General features: G+C 40.7%; 1 protein-coding gene across 2 annotated transcripts in view; it reads right to left on the reverse strand.

Moving 5' to 3' along the window:
- Positions 1-22,714, reverse strand: part of GPRC5B (G protein-coupled receptor class C group 5 member B) — a 74,389-nt gene that overhangs the window by 23,777 nt on the left and 27,898 nt on the right. Inside the window, exons 3-4 of one of the 2 annotated variants that reach the window (XM_069734160.1) lie at positions 21,976-22,088; positions 6,804-9,476 (exon numbers count right to left, since the gene is read on the reverse strand). In XM_069734160.1, coding sequence (XP_069590261.1) covers positions 9,432-9,476; positions 21,976-22,088 — 158 coding nt within the window. In that variant the 3' untranslated portion in view covers positions 6,804-9,431. Of the gene's footprint in view, positions 1-6,803; positions 9,477-21,975; positions 22,089-22,714 lie in introns of those variants that run through there. The other variant, XM_069734159.1, reaches the window with a different exon arrangement.

A 22,714-nucleotide genomic window follows, 5' to 3' on the forward strand; every position in this document is an offset into this window, starting at 1 on the left:
TATGCCTTTTTGATCAAAATAGCGGTAACAAAGTCCCCTATGTTATTTACTGTACACATACTATTACTATTTAGTGGTTTACTTGCTGTAGGGTGTTTGCTTATTTTGTTTTTTGTTTTTTTTTTGCTCATTGTCAGTGTGTTCTTCTCTTGAACATTGGAGGAGCACAGTGGCGCTTAAGCTGGCGATCCGATCATCTTCAGACCAGTGTTTACACGCTCTATAGAAAATGAGCTTGTAAGCTCTGCTCTTTTTCGCTAAGAGACCGTCCGCCGCTCACAGACTGCAGCAGTGGCCGGCCAACTTAATCAATGACCAGTAAACAATACAATTAAAAACCCCTCCATTCTTGAGAACGGAGTGGGGATCTTTAAAAACAAGTAAACTGCAACGTTGATTGATTTTACAAGCACTTTGCAAGTTAACAGATTTAATATAATGAATAAAAACTTTAAATTGGCACAAGGCAAAACCCAATGAAACAAACCTTAAACTTTAATCCAGAGATACAGCCCCCTAAACTGAAGTATAGTGGTCGGGTGTCGGGTGCTGTAAGCGGCTTCCATCATCCAGTTGAGATACTGTAGATACTAAGATTTGCGTAGTAAAAAGAGAACCGTCCATGTCGGGACAAGTACAGCAATACATGTTATAACAACAGTGCTACATGCTAATAATCGTACAAAACATTACAAAATAAAAAGTACAAACACATACAGCGCTCACATAAAACAAATATTAAATGAGATATTAACAACCGAAAATCAAAGAGCTTTATGTACAAAAACGGAGTTGCCCTTGTAGCCAGTGTTAATAGTCAGAATTTAGTAGGGACGGGACATGGATAGATTTCTAGCACCGCGATCATGCAACTGGACTCGCAAGCAAGTCGCCATTTTTGGGGGGAGACATGGAGCCACGTTCCACTGTTCAGCCATAATTACATTCCAGGAAAACATGGTGGATCACACAACGGGGCATCACCAGAGCCACTGAGGCTTACATATCTTTCCATACAAGTACATATGTAAATTATACGTAATTATGTACATACAATTTTCATCCTATGTTTACAGCAAGGTATCATTTTTAACATCAGAATAATTTAATCCAATTAATTCTTTTTCCAATCCAAGCCAAATTCATTGAAATCTCCCACCCCGTACCAAACAGAACTGTCCCTTTTTAATGCAAATAAGCGTAATCCCTGACTCTTGAGGTCCTATATATGGGACTACAGGATTTATGTCTCACCCTGTACTAAACAGAAATGCTTTTTAAATGCATTTAAGCCTAAATTCTCTCTCTTTAAGGTCCCATCCATGGGACTGATCTATGAAGATTTGGGTGCGTTTCCAATTATGACGTTTTAACTTCTATTTGAAGCATGTGTGTATTGATGGACTTAATTTGGATAAATAGGCCTCATTTAACGAAACAGGACTTGTTGGCCATAACAACCAATCTGAATTTAGCGATCATGTCTTACATGATTCTGAAAACGTAAAGGCTGCAGGCTGCTTTGTTATTATGGGCAACAAGCCAGATTTCTGTTGGACCTCATTACGAAACTATGACCTGTCATCATGAGGTCATAAGTGACCAGTTTTTGCTCCTAGTTTATTCCCATTGCGCCCCTGATTTTCCTATTGTTTATTTTTCTCAAATCCGCCATACGGCTCCAGAGATATAGGCCTTATTATTTAGTGCCAGAGTGTATGGTCTTTACCTAGGGGGTGGAGCTCCCAGGGTAATAATGCAGAACAGACACGCCCCAGAGGATCCTGTGAGCACTCCACCCTGATAAAAAACATAAAAATAAACCAAATAAAAAGGCAGACATCTTTGGAACCGTATGGTGGATTAACCCCCTCCCAATCACCCTTTAAAAAAACTCAGAGGAGCAGCGAAAATAAAAAAAGGAGCAAAAATTTGACACTATTTACCAAGGGACAGGTCTTCTTTAAGCAGCCCTTTTTTTTGCCATGGTTTATTTATTTTTGTCCACAAAGAAAGCCTACACATGACAGATATTCATAACGATGTAACATGCCACCGTCCCGTGACAATATTATGTCAATTTTATTGTTCAATGTCGTTTAGGGCCAGTGACGTTTTGTCCGGCGTGTAGTAAAATTCTTTCAGAGCTATTAGATGACATCTACACTTGACAATTCATTACTTTGGCCTAGTCATTACAGTAGAAAAATAAGTGTATGGGTGCCCTGAAACCATCTGGCACATACACTAAAAGAGGCCGCTATCTGCCTGAAAAAGGCTTAAAGGGGTTGTCCGATCTCAAGCTACAAGTCTGCAGTCACTCTGTGACTCCTCACATCGCGCGCTTTGATCACTGTCAGGATTCCCCGGGCAGTCATGTGACTGCAAGAATGCAAAATGCATTGTACCAGCCACATTCCGACTAGTCTGTTTCCGTCCACATTCCACGCACGTCTAGTCTGAATATGACTGGGTGCATGCATATCACATAGCTGTGGCCACATGATCGCCTGCTCCCGATACTTGAGAATCTTTACAGCGTGCCGTGTCCACGATGTAACTAAAGATCCAAGATCTAGTAGTATACGTCACTGTAGTAATACTATTTGATGTGACATATAAGGGTCCCTCCAGTTCAAATTCTTTGAAAAAAAAATGGAATCTCAGAGTTTTGGCGGCATCACAAACTACATTATTGCTAGATGACCTCCAAATCTGGGTTGTTCCTGTTGAAGATTATAGAGTGTAGCCATGCAATATGGAAATATAGGTACCAGGCATTATGGAAATATAGGTACCAGGCACTAAGTAGTGGGGAGTTTGTAGTGCAAGCAATGTCGTCATCTTTGGATAGGTTTAACCCTGCTGTTGTCTTCGGTCAAAAACGACCGACCTTGAACTTCAATATTCTCTAAAATATTCAAGATGCGGCTCTGAAACCCGTGGCCGACCGACCGACCCATCCTCATTTAAGCCAATCAACCAAAAGTTTCAGAACCGCATCTTGAACACCCCAAAAAATACCAAAGTTCAAAATAGGTCTCCCCAGACCGAAGACAACAGCAGGGTTTTAAGTGCTACTTAATAGTTGGCCATTATTCTATGTGTTATCAATCCATTCTAAGGCGCCATATCAGGCGGTCAGTATGTGTACAGCTATATAATAGCCAAGTTATGTTCTTAGGTCTAAGAAATATTCGGGGGGGGGGGGGGGGGCACAGCAGCAGATATGCAGATTGCTATATCCCAAGTTATAAAGAAGGGTAACGGAAAACTGGATGGCTACTTGTGTTACCGGTGTCCTAGTCACTTATGTGTCTCAAGTAGGGTTAGGCTCTGAAGAACGTCTTCCCTAATCTGTTTGCACGTTAACCCACTATAGCCTCTTTGTTAACACTTTCTTCTTCTTGGTACAGAAATGAGTTAACTGAGAATCGATCAGTGAGCTTCACAATGACAGGAGAATTTAGAACTTACCGTATCTGCATTGATTTTGAACTCCTTTCAGATGATTTATGACCAAATGAAGTATTAAGATGACCTTTGTGATCACCGATCAGCTGAGAAGAAGGAAGGTAACCCTTAGAAACCCTCCTGCCAGAATGACCTCACTGACGGAATCTCAATTAACTCATTCTGCAGCCAACAATAGAATGTGCAACAAATACGCTATAGAAGGCAAACAGTCGCAAACTTGCAATGAGTCCCTATAGCAAAAATAATTTTTAGACAAAAATACAAGCAAAAAAAATATGTACGTACAACTATAGAAAGTGGACTTGTGCCAGATTTCTCCAAATATGGATCTGCCAACTTATTTCTAATATTTATGGCCAACTTCAGTGTCAGATTGCGTATTGACATACCGCTTTGACCAGGGGAATTTTGACATTTTGTGTATTAATAAAACTGATATCTTATTTGTATACATTGTACTCAGTACTCCATTCTTTTGTGGTTTATGTAGGTTATTCATTCATTGGGAGTTACTTCTTGTTAGATCCTTAATTATTTCTGTCTGGGGGATCATGTTGTTATCATGACAATATACTCCCAGCCAGATTACGCTACATGTGTCCTGTGAATTTTTCAATAATGTATATGGGGGCTCTGGACAATTGATAGTCAATGAAGTCAAAGTGTCATCCACCACTTGGACAACCCCTTCTCAATTCCTATGTTCTCCCCAGTAAAATAAATGAAACCTATACTCGCCTCCGGTGCTGGTGCTGTTCCAGCAGTGCTGTTCCAGCCGTGGCTTTCCCAGGGCTCATGTGACACTGTTATGTCATGTTATCCCTGTGGGAAAAGAAGGCTTCACTGTCCTACATATGTAATTAACATTCGGGGTAGGTGAGAGAACAGATGCAGTGCCATCTTCCTCTGAATATCTTAATTTGTCCAATGAAAAGAGAGTGAACCCACTGCTGATTGCCCTCTGTGATAGCGTGACATTAAAATATGTCACACAATCCCCGGGAAGGCCAGTGCCGACACCGGAGATGAACATAAGGGTTGTTATTTTATAAGTGGGAAACATAAGGATTGAGAAGGGGTTGTCAGAGGAGTGGACAACAACTTTAAGAAGAGGGAATGTCTGATTTCAGGCAGATTCTGCAGGGCATGACTGGCATTAATCTGACGTACATAGTAAGCTTTGAATAAATCCTGCAATCAAAAAGCGAAAGATCCAATTTTAATTTTTGCAAATCTATTTTAATAATATAGGATCAATCGAAAGTGACTCCATATTTGGACCATATCCTCGTCCATTGCTTTCTTTCCACGTAATGTACCAGGCAGAGAATGATCTACTTAACCCTCCCTTCCTCCAACATTATTTTTTTCACATTATCACATGATACGGTTTACTTCAGCCTCTCGACCGCAAATTTTTTTTTTTTCCGTGCCCCATGGCAAACTAATTTCTTGCCATAAACAAAATATTCCGCATCGTAAGATATAGAAAACTGCCATACAATCCACTACTATATTCTTCATAGGAACGCGGAGAAAATGAGTGACCGTGTGTGACTCGAATGATCACAAAGTAATGTGTGACTTTAATGTGATGAAACCATGGCAAAAAAATAAAAATAATGGGCTGCGGGAAGATTATGAGAGCGTAAATGATGATGAGATGTAAAATAAGAAAAATATCCCCTTGGCCCACAATATGCTCCTCCAGGGAATTCCTTGGTCTCATTTTTATTTTTGCTGAGTTTTTGCCCCATCTCTTGCATGCATTCCCCACTCCCTAAACATCTTTAGTTTTTTTTTTATTCCATATCATTCTTAAATGTTTCATTAAAAATAATTTATTGACAAGGCTCCTACTTCTCCGATCAGCTCGTAACAATGGATTATATTATTTACAGTGGTTATAACATTCTAAAACTCTTATCAATGTGTTATTCTCTGACTACAAAAATCTTAAGGAGCGTTTCCACTTAAAATGATAAAATTAGATTTTTAATTGTTCCATCAAAACCCTAAAAATTCTATTCAGTCGTTAGTTATGTCAGTATCTGGAACAGCGGATTGACAATCCAACCAATATAGGCGCCATTCCGTGTCCTACGGGGGTTGTCACAATCTCCTCCAGAATTCCGAACGGAAAAATCTGCCTGAGGCCTCATTCAGACATCAGTTTGTCACATACAAGAAAAACAGATCCATCATTTTGATCAGTTTTTCTTGTCCGTGGATGAAAAATAAAAAGTTTCTCCACCTTCTCCTATGTGACAGTCCATGAAAATCAGTCTGTACTCAGATATCATGTTAGGCTGGTTTCACATTTGCGTTTTTTGCCGCTGCGTTTTAACACAAAAAAAAACCGCATGCGTTTTTTTTCCTATATTTAACATTAAAAACGCATGCTGTTTTTTTGTATGCGTTTTGCCGCGTTTGACGATGCATGCGTCGTTTCTATGCTTGCGTTTTGTTGAGGAAATGCAACATGTAGTAATTTCTAGAGGCTTTTTTGCCGCAAAAAAACATATTGCTGTCTATGTAAACGCATGCGTTTTTAAGCACATGCGTTTGGTTGGGTTTTTTAACGCATGCGTTTCCATAGAGAAAAACAAGTCTACACACTGATAAGCCACCCCCCACCATCAAGGTGATGAAGGGATCCAAACCCTAATCCTAACCCTAGGGATCCAAACCCTAACCCTAACCCTAGGGATGCAAACCCTAACCCTAGGGATCCAAACCCTAACCTTAACCCTAACCCTAGGGATCCAAACCCTAACCCTAGGCATCCAAACCCTAACCCAAACCCTAGGGATCCAAACCCAAACCCTAACCCTAGGGATCCCAACCCTAGCCCTAACCCTAGGGATCCAAACCCTAACCCTAGCCATTTCTATTTATAATGGGTTTTCTAGTTGATTTTTATGATTTGCAGCTGTCACACACTAAAGACGCTTTTCATTCCAAAAAATATTTTTTGCGTTACCACATTTTGAGAGCTACAATTTTTCCATATTTTGGTCCACAGAGTCATGTCACACACCCTCTGTAGTCCCATTGGCGGTGTCTGGATCTTGATTTTTCTCTTGTGAAATTTCTCATCATGTGTACCAAAAACGCAAACGCAGGAAAAACGCATGTAAATGCGTAAAAACGCCGCGTTTAAAAACGCAGCGTTTGCACGCGTTTACATGCGTTTTTTTCACCACCTGCGTTTGCGTTTTAAACGCTGCGTTTTTAAACGCAAATGTGAAACTAGCCTTAGCGAAGTCCGATTTTTTTTCACGGACTCATATACTGGCAGTCATTCAATCCCCCCCCCCAAAAAAAAAACAAAAAAAAAAACAGATACAACTGAGAAACAGCTGAAGAGAATTTTCGGCTACTTGATGGAAGATGGCTACTCAACAATTTCTTTTGACTGGTGATTTGTTTAATTATGGTATTGGGTCTGTAGAGCTGAATAAAACTTATTTTTGTATTTTTTAATTTCTCATCTCCATTGCAGAGATAATAGTTTGTAGAGTTTAGATTATAATTTCTGATATATCCAAAGGGATGTTACCAGAGATTCTTCTCTAGGGGGCATGTACTTTTTTCTCATACATAACATTGACCAATCATTTATTTATTATACATTTCTTATATAGCGCCATTAGTTCCGCAGCGCTTTACAGACATCATCATCACTGTTCCCATTGGGGCTCACAATCTAAATTCCCTATCAGTATGCTTTTGGTGTGTGGGAGGAAACCGGAGAGCTCGGAGGAAAATCACGGGAAGAACATACAAAATCCTTGCAGTTGTTGTCCTTGGTAGGATTTGAACCCAAGAATCGTAAGCAGGAGCAAAATTGAATACTCCCTAGAAGGGTAGAAGAACATTCTCCTGTTGTGAGATGTAATGACACACAGCTGCTGTGTAGTATAGAGCAGAGCTGAGTGTGATTCCAAACACATCTCACAGCAGTCAGTGTGTGTGTGGTGGGATGGGGGAATAGAACTGAGCGGAGTGTGATTCCAAACACATCTCACAGCAGTCAGTGGGAGTGTGGGATAGAACTGAGCTGAGTATGATTACAAACACATATTACAGCAGTCAGTGTGTGTGGTGGGATGGGGGAATAGAATTGAGCTGAGTGTGATTCCAAACACATCTCACAGCAGTCAGTGGGAATGTGGGATAGAACTGAGCTGAGTATGATTACAAACACATATTACAGCAGTCAGTGTGTGTGGTGGGATGGGGGAATAGAACTGAGCTGAGTGTGATTCCAAACACATCTCACAGCAGTCAGTGTGAGTGTGGGATAGAACTGAGCTGAGTATGATTACAAACACATCTCCCAGCAGTCAGTGTGTGTGTCGGGGAGGGGGGAATAGAACTGAGCGGAGTGTGATTCCAAACACATCTCACAGCAGTCAGTGTGAATGTGGGATAGAACTGAACTGAGTATTATTACAAACAACTCTACAGCTACAGCTCTCCCCTCACAGTGCTATCAGCTGTCCCCCCACACTGACTGCCCTGAGGTGTATCCCCTTCCCCTCCACACTGACTGCAGTGATAAAAGTTACAATTGGTGTTTTTAATCACATTCAGCCATGCTGTACAATACACAGTAACTGCAGAGAGTCGGGATATCATTACATCTCACAGAAGAAAGCATGTTCCTCTGACCTCCTGTGGGCATGTTCTTTTTTTTTTACCCTGCATGGTGCTTACTGCTTATTGGTCAATGTCAAGTAGGAGAGAAAATACATACCAGACGAATCTCTGGTTACGCCGCTTGTACTTATAAATTATATTCTAAACTTTACATGCTAATAACTCTGCAAAGGAGAGTACAAAATTAGTTTTTTTTCCAGCTTTACAGCCACTATTCCATAATGTGGCCAGTTTAACATGTGCAATCATTGCTTCTCTTGTACTAATTATGTATTAAAGCCCAGAGCTGCATTCATAATTCTGCTGGTTGGTATAAAAAGCATTACATTTCTTATCTCTCCCCTCCCCCCAAAAAAATACTCTATACTGAGCTTCCATAATGCATGGGGACAGATACACTTTTTTTTTTTTTTACTATCAGTTCCCAAAATGCAACTTAATAGAACAAAGTCTGAGCAGGCATTCAGCCAGCAAGGAATGCTGGGAGAATTGAGCTAGCAGAATTATGAATAGAGCTCTGGAGTATAATAAAAAATAGTGTTCAGCAGTGGACATATACTTTAAAATGCTAAATGTGTTAATATAGTTGTAAAGGGGTTATCTGGGACCAGTTTGTGGTGGTCCATCTGATCAGCTGATTGAAGGGCCTGTGATGCCTGTACGTTCCCTAGTGGTCTAAAGTGGTACTGCAAGCTACCGCCTATACAAGTGAATGGAAGGTACCGTAAGTCGCGTAAATCTAATTATGAAAACTATTCTTCGTATGTAGTAAACAGACACTGCAACGTGATCATTTTAAGACAAGACCCTATAAGACAGTTCTGTACACATATATCTTCTATACAGAAATAAAGCCTTTCTTTATAACATCACTTGTGGTTCAAAATAAACGTCCTAAACCTATAAGCGTTGGAAATCCGATTGTTATCACCGAAGAGCCGCGGCGATGGCTGGGATTTAGAATTTAGATTTACAGGGTGAGCGCACAATAAGCCCCCGGAGTAGAGTTCCTTGACTTATAAGTGGCATTGTCCATCGTAAAGCGGTTGTTGTTGTTCTGTAAAAGTGAATCTTGTAGGGTGTGTGGAGCGACTTCACGTTAACGGTGATAATATCCTTCTTTAGTGGTTATTTCAAGAGTTCACAGCTGTTCACGCACAGATAAACCCTATTAGATAGGATTACCAGAGCTCCTGGGTATGTCGTGGCTGTGTCCTGCTACTCATTCCTCCCTCACAAAGACAGGGCCAAGAGGGTGAAAACCTGTCACTCTGGAACCTATAGGCATTTCACCAAAGATGTCTTCCAGTGTAACTTGGAGGAGCAGTTGGGATCTAGAAATAAGGACAACAAATGGATAGCTGAGAATCCCGACCTCTATGTCAAGCTATGCAGATACAAGAATTAGCAATGAGATGACGAGAAACCCTTTATACACATTTTATGGTGTCCACAGAGAGGAGATATTCCTGAGTGATACATTTAGGAGGAGTGTCGTTCCAAAAATTATCCACAAGGGCCGGAATAATTATAGACATTGCTCATTATGGCAACATTATCAGAAATTTAGGCATATCGGACTACAGAATCTAAATTCTAGAATTTAGAGACTGGCCAATCTTACAAAGATGTTGGAACGATACCTCCAGCCAGGCTCGGACTGGCCCACGGGAGAACAGGAGAATCCTCCGGTAGGCCGCCCCTGTGAAGGTGTACTAATGAGCAGTGCTATTACACTTCATTTACAATTTGCAGAAAAAAAGGTACAATCTAATCATTCATTACACAAGCTAGCCAAGTTAATATTACATAGAAGCAAAAGTAAGTTTGTATACTAGGGTCAGATTATTTTTGTATGTAGCTGAGCAGTGGACCCCAAGAATCAATGTTTCTGGTGGGCCTTTGTCAACCCAGTCCAACACTGCCTCCAGCTCATCGGGTATCATTTTTTTTTGTTTGTATCGTGATAAACCATTATCAACTATCAGATACAGTGGCATGTAAAAGTTTGGGCACCCCTGGTCAAAATTACTGTTATTGTGAACAGTTAAGCAAGTTGAAATTAAATGATCTCTAAAAGGGTTAAAGTTAAAGATGACAACACAGTTCCTTTGTATTTTAGGCAAGAAAATATAAAATAAAAAAAGAAAAGAAAAGTAAAAAAAAAATTATATATATATATATATATATATATATATATATATATATATATATATATATATATATATATATATATATATATATATATAGTCGTGTTTGACAGTTTAAACATTCTAAAAGGGGAAATGGGCCGATGCACAGTTTGGTCACCCTTGGAGACTTGTGTGTTCAGAAAACTTTGACCAAGGTTTCAGACCTTACTTAGCTTGTTAGGGTTATGGCTTGTTCACTGTCATCGATAGGAATGGCCAGGTTTTGCAAATCTCCCAGCTTTATAAAACCCAAGCCTCCTCTAACAGCAGCCATGGGTTCTTCTAAGCAGGACAAGGCTATAAGAAGATAGCAAAGCGTTTTCAAGTTGCCCCTTACGCAGTTTGAAATGTAATTAAGAAATGGCAGTTACCAGGAACAGTGGAGGTCAAGATAGGGTGTGGAAGACCAAGCAAAATTTCAGTGAGAGCTGGTTGTATGATTTCTAGGGAGGCAACTCAGAATCTCGACTTGACTACAAAAGACCTTCAGAAATATATTTTTTTAAAAACCATGGAATTGGAGTGATGACTTCAGATGTACGTAATTAACATAATTTTATTGATCACAAATTTAAATTTATACAAAAATCAAAAATAAAAAAGAAGTGATCATAAAAAGGAGATAATATCAACCTTGGAAAAGGAACAGATGGGCAAGAATTCAATGGTATTAGAGTTGTGGGAGGGGAAAAAAGGTATGCAATATACTAATTCTATATGCCTAATGGTCTACGTCACCACTCATTTAGGTCCCATATATTAATGAGCCTGCCAAAAAAGTAATAGAATTCTTGCCCATCGGTTCTTTTTCCCAGGGTGCTATTATATCCTCTCCATGTTCACCTCTTTTTTTTATTATGTGTGATTTTTGTATAAAACTTCATTTCATGATCAATAACATTGTTAATTAATTACATACATCTGAAGTCCGCACTCCAGTTCCTTAGTTTTTTATGTAATTGAGTAGGAGTTTCTTCTATATCCACAACTGCAGTACTGATAGGGTACCATGTTATTTACATAATGAATATGCTTCCAATCTACTTAACCATCAGCCTCCTGTGAACTTGTTAATACTTCAGAAAGATTTAGCAGACTTTGGAGCCGGGATACATTGTTCTGCTGTTCAGAGACACCTGCACAAATATGGCCTTCATGGAAGAGTCATCAGAAGAAACCCGCTTCTGCGTCCTCACCATAAAATTCAGCGTCAGAAGCATGCAAAAGAACATCTAAACAAGCCTGATGCATTTAAGAAACAAGTCCTGTGGACCGATGAGGTTAAAATAGAACTCTTTTGGCCACAATGATCAAAGGTATGTGTGGAGAAAAAAGGAAAAGAACTCGACAACCATTAAGCAGGGGGTGGATCAATCATGCTTTGGGGTTGTGTTGAAGCCAATGGCACGGGGAACATTTCACAAGTAGAGGGAAGAATGAAATTTCAACAAATTCCTGATACAAAAGAACTCCTGTAAAAAAAAAAAGCTGAAGCTGAAAAGAGGATGGCTTCTACAAATGGATAATCATTAGTGATAAGCGAGTGTGCTCGTTACTTGAGTTTTCCGAGCATGCTTGGCTGTTCTCCGAGTATCTTGGGTGTGCTCGTTGATTATGTTTGAGTCCCAGCAGCTGCATGATTTACGGCTATTAGACAACATGAACACATGCAGGGATTGCCTTTTTGTTAAGGAATCCCCACTTGTATTCAGGTTGTCCAACAGCTGCAAATCATGCAGCTGCTGTGACTCAAATATAATCCACGAGCACGCCCAAAATACTCGGAGAACACCCGAGCATGCTCAGAAAATGCGAGTAACAAGCACACCCACTCATTACTAATCATGATCCTAAACACATGTCAAAATCCATAACAGACTATCTCAAAAGGCACAAGCTGAAGGTTTTATAATGGCCCTCACAGTCCCCTGATCTGAACATCATTGAAAATCTGTGGCTAACCTCAAAATAGCAGAGGATGCACGAGGACCCAGAAATCTTAGAGAACTGGAAGAATTTTCCAAGGAAGAATGACTAAAAATCCCACTAATAAGAACTGAAGGACTCTTGTCTGGCTACAAAAAGCATTTACAAGCTGTGATACTTTTAAAAGGGCGTGCTACTAGATACAAATTTTTTTTGTGCCTAAAATACAGAAGAAATGTGTCATCTTTAACTTTAGGACTTTCAGAGATTATTTAATCTTTAACTTGCTTAAATGTTCACAATAACCGTAATTTTGACCAGGGGTGCCCAAACTTTTACATTTCATGACTCATCATTTGCAGGTTTTTTTTAAGTCAACTTTTTTTTTTGTTTTGTGGTATATTTGTCGTTTGTTTTTTTCATGCCAAATTCTTCAACATGGCGTACATGATTAATTACTTTGGTGCAAATTAAAAAAAAAGGGGTTTCATTTTTGTCCTTAACCGTTTTTTGCAACTTTTTAAGCACAAAAAAAGGTTGCTTGTTTTGCATAATGTGGTGAAAACTGCCCAAAAAATCCTGGCGTAGATTTGTATAAAAATATTGGGACCCTTTTTAAAAAAGTCACATGTGAGGAATTGCTTTAAAACATCTGGAAAGCATAAACTCCGCCAACAATGGAAAACTATAAAAAAAAAAATAGCAAACAAATTAAAAAGGGACTTTAAAAAAAGGAGTAAACGAAAAATATGAATATGGCGCAAAAAAAAGGAGCAAAACACACAAGACTAGGCAAAAGAAGGCACAAACGCAATGATGAGTTGGCCCCATATATATATATATATGCAGACCATTGACAGATTTGCTGACGATTTGATATCTATAGTGGCCACACACTATATTTTCAGCTGACCATAATGTAGCATAAACCTGTAGAATGACAAATCTACATCCAATCGATGGAAATCAAGACCACTGACTAAAGGCTTGACATCTGACCAATCATGAATAACGAGTCGTTCACAAAACGCAATGATCTGCAGATAAATATCTCATGTCTATGGCCAGCCTAACCCTAATCCAAGAACATAGAGTTAAGCCATCTAAATCCAAAAGGTATCCGTCCACACCCAAAAATAAACGTACCTAATCCTTACCAATCAAGAGATCTATGGGAGCTAAACTGCTTCCTAGGGCAGTCGAGAGAACCACAGTCTAGTAGCTAGAGGTACATTCTCTTCATTGGTGGGGATCAGGTAAGGTGAACTCAATTTTCAGCAATTGGCCAATATATCAGCAAATTTTTCTATGTAATCTGAGAGCAGCATAATGCAGGGGCAGAGACCCTGATTCCAGTGATGTGTCACTTACTGGCCTGCTTGTTATTGTTTTAATAAAAATAAGTGTTTTATTAGCAGGAGATTATCACTAAAGGATTAGTTGTCTTATGGGATGTAGTTCTCCCTCTCTGTATAACCCCGCCACTGATTGGCAGCTTTCTACCTATGCACAGTGTACACAGAAAGCTGCCAATCAGTGGTGTGGTTATACAGAGCTCAGCATTCAGAGCACTGCTAGATGTGCAACAGAGAAAACAAGTGATTTTTATTAAGCAGCTCAGTAAGTGACATCACTGGAATCAGGGTCTCTGCCCCTACATCATACTACTCTCAGATAACATAGAAAAAATCTAGTGGTAGATTCCCTTCGGTCTACACTAATATTAGAACATTTATCTCAGCATAGCTGAATGTTTGTGCACTGCTACTTTATTGTAGTCGGTATGGGGCTTATGGTGCAGTTCAGACCTGCAGCTTTAATGCCAGCACCGTACATCATTGCCTCCATTCAAATATGTAATTTATATTAAAAAAATGGTTGATGCACACATAACATAGTAATTGTGCCGCTGCAGCGATCATTTCTGCATTCGGTTGTGTTCTCCGTTTCTTATGTGACCTTGACTTAGCGCGGCAGATAAATCGATCCCATCCATAATGAATAGTGCCTCACACAGAGCTGACATTAACTTTCTATGTAATGCAGTTGGGAATTCATTAGCTACAATAATGATAGCGTCAATAAAATAAACGCTAAATAAACAGGACTTTATAGCCTTATTTTAAAGGAGAACCATCAGAAGTGTTATATAAAAGGCCTGTGCGAAAAACTATAGACTGAGAAACATGCTGCTAAAAGAGGTTTGTCCTCCCCTTCCAAAAACACTTTTGCCCATGGGTTCAGTTATGTTCGGAGCCTCCGCCCACTCCACCACCACCGTTGATCGGCTGCAGCGGTGACCTCACATCAACAGTTAAGTACGGTAATAATAGTATTGATAAGTCATTAGGAAACAATCCTTTTTTAGAGGGTCTTTTGTACAGTTGAGTTACCCCTTCTGTATCCACAATGTCCGCTCTGTTTCTTCAGAACGTTAAACGAGATGTCCGGTATCAGGAAAAAAATAGACTGGTGGGGGGGCATAAATCAATAAAAGAAGCATTATATACCCATTAAATCTGTCGCTCCGGTGCTTCAAGCTAATACTGTTCACTGTTCTGCTGCAATGATGTCATTTCGACACATTTTTCAGCTGCAGCCAAACGCTGGCCTCAGTGATTGGCTGCAGCGGTCATGTGCAGCCAAGTAAATATAGACCGTTGTGGAGCAGTAAAGTGACGGGGGCTGCAGATCCGGGAAGTTAACAGATAAGTGATGCATCTTTTCTAATTTTATGAAACCCCTCACCTTGTGCCATTTTTTTTGTATTGATCCCAAACAATCCCTTTACGTAAGAAAAAAAAGGAGTGTGGGTAATCTTTGTATTTTGGGGCCTTTAAAGTAGATTAGTTGTGGTAGAACAATGTCGCAGTCAGGACAGCATTTTCCCGTAGTTTGTTGCCAACTGGTCCTTCCCCGGCTAACAGTTTATATAGGCATGTGTCATTACACACTATGATATAACAATGCCAGGTGCCTTCTGAGCTGGATCCATCAAGAAGGTATAATAAAAGCTCCTACATAAGTATTACTAGGGCAGACGATCACTTGCTGGGTCACTTGCCTGGACCTTCAACACTCAATTTGCATATCTGTTGGCCGAACACCTGTTAGGCTTACAGCTGTCTATTGGACTCCCTAATGGGGATAGTGGAGTAAGCAGCTGCTGGACATCTCTGGTGACGGCTTATATCAGGCAGAGCAAAAGGATCAGGTGGTTAAGGTCAAACTACCCAACCCTTGTGTTTCCCAAAATCATATCTTTTAGTCTTATATTTATAGAGGCCTTTAGAATGAGGAGGAAGAACAAGCCCCATACTGCACCTGAAATGTCCTATAAATGTCTGTTCTGTTCCTGATCTAAGGATCTCGGCTTTTAGTTGAGATGAATCAGTGCTGCACTTTACTGTATGTACATGCTCAGTAGTGATCAGTGCTGGGGAGTTGTAGAGATGAATCTGTGCTGCACTTTACTGTATGTACATGCTCAATAGTGACCAGTGCTGGGGAGTCATGGAGATGAATCTGTGCTGCACTTTATGTACATGTCCAGTAGTGATCAGTGCTGGGGAGTTGTAGAGATGAATCTGTGCTGCACTTTATGTACATGCTCAGTAGTGACCAGTGCTGGGGAGTTGTAGAGATGAATCTGTGCTGCACTTTATGTACATGCTCAGTAGTGACCAGTGCTGGGGAGTTGTAGAGATAAACCTGTGCTGCACTTTATGTACATGCTCAGTAATGACCAGTGTTGGGGAGTTGTAGAGATTAATCTGTGCTGCACTTTATGTACATGCTCAGTAATGACCAGTGCTGGGGAGTTGTAGAGATAAACCTGTGCTGCACTTTATGTACATGCTCAGTAGTGACCAGTGCTGGGGACTTGTAAAGATGAACCTGTGCTGCATTTTACTGTATGTACATGCTCAGTAGTGATCAGTGCTGGGGAGTTGTAGAGATGAATCTGTGCTGCACTTTATGTACATGCTCAGTAGTGATCAGTGCTGGGGAGTTGTAGAGATGAACCTGTGCTGCACTTTATGTACATGCTCAGTAGTGACCAGTGCTGGGGAGTTGTAGAGATAAATCTGTGCTGCACTTTATGTACATGCTCAGTAATGACCAGTGTTGGGGAGTTGTAGAGATTAATCTGTGCTGCACTTTATGTACATGCTCAGTAATGACCAGTGCTGGGGAGTTGTAGAGATAAACCTGTGCTGCACTTTATGTACATGCTCAGTAATGACCAGTGCTGGGGAGTTGTAGAGATTTATCTGTGCTGCACTTTATGTACATGCTCAGTAATGACCAGTGCTGGGGAGTTGTAGAGATGAACCTGTGCTGCACTTTATGTACATGCTCAGTAGTGACCAGTGCTGGGAAGTTGTAGAGATGAATCTGTGCTGCACTTTATGTGCATGCTCAGTAGTGACCAGTGCTGGGGAGTTGTAGAGATAAACCTGTGCTGCACTTTATGTACATGCTCAGTAATGACCAGTGCTGTGGAGTTGTAGAGATAAACCTGTGCTGCACTTTATGTACATGCTCAGTAATGACCAGTGCTGGGGAGTTGTAGAGATAAACCTGTGCTGCACTTTATGTACATGCTCAGTAATGACCAGTGCTGGGGAGTTGTAGAGATAAACCTGTGCTGCACTTTATGTACATGCTCAGTAGTGACCAGTGCTGGGGAATCGTGGAGATGAGCCTGTGCTGCACTTTATGTACATGCTCAGTAGTGACCAGTGCTGGGGAGCTGTAGAGATGAATCTGTGCTGCACTTTATGTACATGCTCTGTAATGACCAATGCTGGGGAGTTGTAGAGATAAACCTGTGCTGCACTTTATGTACATGCTCAGTAGTGACCAGTGGTGGGGAATCGTGGAGATGAGCCTGTGCTGCACTTTATGTACATGCTCAGTAGTGACCAGTGCTGGGGAATCGTGGAGATGAGCCTGTGCTGCACTTTATGTACATGCTCAGTAGTGACCAGTGCAGGAGAGTTGTAGAAATGAATCTGTGCTGCACTTTATGTACATGCTCAGTAATGACCAGTGCTGGGGAGTTGTAGAGATAAACCTGTGCTGCACTTTATGTACATGCTCAGTAGTGACCAGTGCTGGGGAATCATGGAGATGAGCCTGTGCTGCACTTTATGTACATGCTCAGTAGTGATCAGTGCTGGGGAGTTGTAGAAATGAATCTGTGCTGCACTTTATGCACATACTCAGTAGTGAGGCAGTGTTCCTGTTCATGGTCCACCCAATCTCTACCAAAACCTCACTTCCACAGTGCCACAGCAGAGATCTTGCATGTTCTCCAGGTTGGTTTCCTCCATATGATACTGCCCATGAGGTTCTGTTGGTCATCTATAGAATAATCTACTGCGCAGGATCTAGTAGCGGTAGTAAATTGGTGGATCATGAAAAGAACATCTAGGTAGGAGAGGGTTGGAAAATTGACTCTACCAAACGGAGGTAGATCAACCCTACGTATCATTGTCTTATAAGGGGGTTTGACATTTTCAATGTTGTGTACTTGAATTGGCTCTTACTGTAGTGTTTCACCCTTGCCTTCAAAAGACCGCCATAGACAACACTTAACCCAATGAATGATTTCTTCTCAAGCTGAGGAACACTAGCCAAAACTGATGTAATATCCTAGGCTTTTAGAATAGTAAGCCATTGGCTGACTGCTCGCCTCTTGATATCCTATACATATCAAAGCAATGGACCGTATGGGGTGTGACAGGACCTAATATGTGATGCCACTATCTCTGATCTATCATTCAAAATGGCCACCTCCTTGGTGGTCATTTTTTGGGGTAGGATCCACCGCAATGAGGCTTTCTACTGGAGCTCTGTGCAGAAGTCTTTCTCCCTGACAGCTGCTAATCTCTGCTGAGGGCGGGGTTACACAGAGCAGTTGACTAGGAGGCACAAGACACCTAGTCCTTTAGTGATAATCTCCTGCTGATAAAACACTGATTTTATTGAAACAGGAACACAAAGCCTAGTAAGTGACACATTGCGGAAATCAAGGTCCTCTGCCCCTGCTCTCAGGTTACATGGCAAAACCTGCTGACAAATTCCTTTTAAATTGGCAATCAATAATTAGAAGTCAAGAAAAGTTGAAATACCAGACCCAACCCACAGACAAGAGCGGAGCCTTTTTTTTTTTTTTTACAATCCTCGACAAGCTCAGTATTTTTAGTGGAATTACTTTACATTTACCCAATAATAAGAGCTCCTACAATGTAAGTTTGATGATGATTACATGTTCATGGGTGACAGGCAGATGCTAGAAATAATGATAGACCTGATCAGTGTGATAGTAATGTCATGTTCAATGAATGATATATGATTGACAGTGTGTGATGTGAGATGACCACAGACACGACTATCTCATTAAAATCTTAGAGGGATAGAGAGAGGCTAATGACTAATAAGCCTTGTACAAATCATTGCTACAACCAGCTGTCTAATGCATCTTCACCCAGAGGATAGGACCCCTACGGCAAAGTGAAAAATGATCGATCTGTTTCGGTGATGAGTAACAACCATGTAAAAGGCAAAAGCGTAAAATCAGCAACGGTATCAGTGCTCAAAATGTGACGTGTTCAGAATTATAAAGCATATTAAGGAGATGGGTCACCTTTTACCGACATTGTACTAATATTGTCACTGGTAGACCCATTATTAAGCAAGACGCGGCGTTACGTGTAACCCCCGAGAACTGCACAGAAATTCCCTAATATACACAAAGCATCAGAAACTCAAAGAAAAGTTGTACTTTTTGACATCTAACAGTAATTCTGCAAACTGACCGCAATACAGCACACAATGGGGCTTCTGCACAGTCAAGTCCGATTTTTGATCCTTTTTATTCCCAATTTTACAGATAGGTAGGGTATTGTAAATACTTTGGATTACTTACCTTGCATATGTCCTGCGTTAGGCTTAGTTTACATGGCTTGGATTTGCTGGGGATAATTTCACCCAGAATTACACTACCGTTCAAAAGTTTAGGGTCACTTAGAAATGTCCTTATTTTTTAAAGAAAAACACAGTTTTTTCCAATGAAGCTAACATTAACAATGTATAAAGTGTATTTCTGAATCATTTAATGTGGTAAATGACAATTCTAGCTGCAAACGTCTAGTTTGTAATGTAATATCTTCATAGGTGTATAGAGGCCCATTTCTAACAACCATCACTCCAGTGTTCTTATGGTACTTTGTGTTTGCTAACTGTGTAAGAAGGCTAATGGATGGTTAGAGTACCCTTGAAAACCCTTGTGCAAGTATGTTTGCACAGCTGAAAACAGTTTGGCTGATTAGAGAACCTATAAACCTGACCTTCCTTTGAGCTAGTTGAGAATCTGGAGCATTACATTTGTTGGATCCATTAAACTCTCAAAATGGCAAGAAAAAAAGAACTTTCATGTGAAACTCGACAGTCTATTCTTGTTCTTAGAATTGAAGGCTATTCCATGTGAGAAATTGGCAAGAAACTGAAGATTTCCTACAACGGTGTGTACTACTCCCTTCAGAAGAGAGCACACGCAGGCTCTACCCAGAGTAGAAAGAGAAGTGGGAGGCCCCACTGCACAACAAGCCAAGTACATTAGAGTCTGTAGTTTGAGAAATCGACGCCTCACATGTCTTCAACTGGCAGCTTCATTCAATAGTACACACAAAACGCCAGTGTCAATGTCTACAGTGATGAGGCGACTCTGGGATACTGGCCTTCAGGGCAGAGTGGAAAAGAAAAAGCCCTATCTGAGACTGGCTAATAAAAGGAAAAGATTAATATGGGCAAAAGAACACAGACAATGAACAGAGGAAGATTGGAAAAAAGTGTTATGGACAAACGAATTCAAGCTTGAGATGTTTGGATCACACAGAAGAAAATTTGTGAGACGCAGAACAACTGGAAAGATGCTGGAAGAGTGCCAGGCGCCATCTGTCAAGCATGGTGGAGGTAATGTGATGGTCTGGGGTTGATTTGGTGCTGGTAAAGTGGGAGATTTGTACAAGGTAAAAGGGATTTTGAATAAGGAAGGCTATCACTCAATTTTGCAGCTCCATGCCATACCCTGTGGACAGCGCTTGATTGGAGCCAATTTTTTTCTCACAGGACAATGACCCAAAGCACACCTCCAAATTATGCAAGAACTGTTTAGGGAAGAAGCCGGCAGCTGGTATTCTATCTGTAATGGAGTGGCCAGCGCAGTCACCAGATCTCAACCACATGGAGCTGTTGTGGGAGCAGCTTGACCGTATGGTGCACAAAAAGTGCCCATCAACCAAACCAACTTGTGTGAGGGGCTTCTGGAAGCATGGGGTGAAATTTCTCCAGATTATCTCAGCAAATTAACTGCTAGAATGCCAAAGGTCTGCAATGCTGTAACTGCTGCAAAGGGAGCATTATTTGATGAAAGCAAAGTTTGAAAGAGAAAATTTTTATTTCAAATAAAAATCTTTTTTTAGAACCTTATCAATATCTGGGCTAGATTTTCAATTCATTTGATTAATAAAAGTATGAGTTTTCATGGAAAACACAAAATTTTTTGGGTGACCCTAAACTTTTGAACGGTAGCATATCTGGGAAATGTTTCAGAAAATCAGCACCAAATTGTGGACATTATCTACCCTCCCCCACACTGTCTGTCAGGGGAGTAGTCCCACTTATGTCTGTTGTGCTAAAATCAACTGTTGAGCACAACAGACATAAGTGTGATTACTGACACATCTCCAACAGACAGTGTGGGAAAAAGGGAAGTACAAGCAGTGCTAATAGTGCTATGAAAGGAGGAGAGCTGATTGAAGGGTTTGTAATATGACACAGCTAAGCTCAGCTGTGCTACTCCTTCCCCAACAGGGACCTAATATGACAGGTTTTAGTCATCTGTGCTGTAATCTCCCAGCACCATCTAATCATGCAGGAGGTTAGACCAGAAGATCAGAATTGTATCCTTACATATCACACACACTAAGCTATTGTGGGGGCGTGTTCTTTTTCTTCCGTGTTGCTGCCTGCTTATGATTGGGCAACTCATGCAAGAAGAAAAGTACACGCTCAAAGATTTGAAAATCTGTGTCAAAAAAACTTTACATTTTTTTTGCCCAGCTCCAACAAAGTGGGCAGAGCTGGAGTAGGACGGGAATAGGATGGGGCGTGGGAACCCCATCTTCTCAAATTCATGGCTAGCAGTGGCGCTTGATGGAGTAAGATTTGTGGCGTAGCGCACACTAAGGCTCTTGCCACTATGTGCATCGCCTGATTCATTAAGAGGCGTCTGACTCTTAATGAATCAGGTTTGGCTGCTCTCCAACAAGCTACCAAATCAAGATTGGTGAGAAAACTGCCTGTCTTGATGAATCGGGGCCATTATTATTATTACTGGCACAGGCCAGGGGTTTGGGACCATTTTACATTGGAACTGAAGAGCATTTATACTTCTGCATGGACTATAATAAAGCTGTAACTCAAGATTTCTACAAGATAAGTAATGCAACATATTTACAGAATTGCTCAACTTTTAGGTAGGTTCCTTGTGGACATGACCTGTAAAAAACTGATCATATGTGTCATTTACTCTATCGGTCGGGGCAGCTATTAATGTGTACCCGATAGGACTAGGTACCAAGTAGAAGATTTCCTATTATCCAGTTTATTATAAGTTCATTCATTGTACTGGCTCAATACTTACTGTTCCACCGTTCAGGACGACCGCCATCTCAGTAGGCTGATAGACGTTACTTCTGAAGGGGGCGCTGGGTCTGCTTCCCAAACTTCCATTGCGAAATCCCCCAGACCGCATGGCTTCATAAAACAGAGCAAACATTATTAGATTAGTCTTATGTAAGTATACAGTTACTTAGCAGCAGAATGGTAGGCGTTGACGCCATGCTCAATCAATTACCCCCTCGCCTTTATTGCCCAACCACAAGCTTCTCCTCATAGTCAAGCACATATCAAATTCCTTTAAACAAATTCTTAAAGTGAACCCAGTGTCACAAGACTGAGTTGATCTCATCTTGACCTAAAAAAGAGGTTTTATCTCGGTTTCCAGTAATTCTACCCATTTTAAAGGTTTTTTTTCATTATAGACAAGTATGGCACATCGAGAGGATATTTTGATCCTGAGAAAGAAGAAATCACAGAGCTGATAAGTACGAAATATCAGTGCCTAAAGGAGCTGTCCACTACATGCAAACTAATGTCTCCATAGATTACATCATCAATATCAGATTGGTGGGCTCATGATATTCGGCATCCCCCCCGATGAGCTGTTTGCAGAGTCAGATGTAAACAATTTATGGAACATGGCTCTGCATTCTGTGTAGGTACTGCGGCTGAGCTCAGCTGTGCTGTTCTGCTCTGTACACTGCTCGCTTCCGGCTTCCTCTGAAAACAGCTGACCAGTGAATGTTCTGCCTACTTGGTTC

The sequence above is a fragment of the Ranitomeya imitator genome, chromosome 7 (genome assembly GCF_032444005.1).
Source record: "Ranitomeya imitator isolate aRanImi1 chromosome 7, aRanImi1.pri, whole genome shotgun sequence".
NCBI classification, from domain to species: Eukaryota; Metazoa; Chordata; class Amphibia; order Anura; family Dendrobatidae; genus Ranitomeya; species Ranitomeya imitator.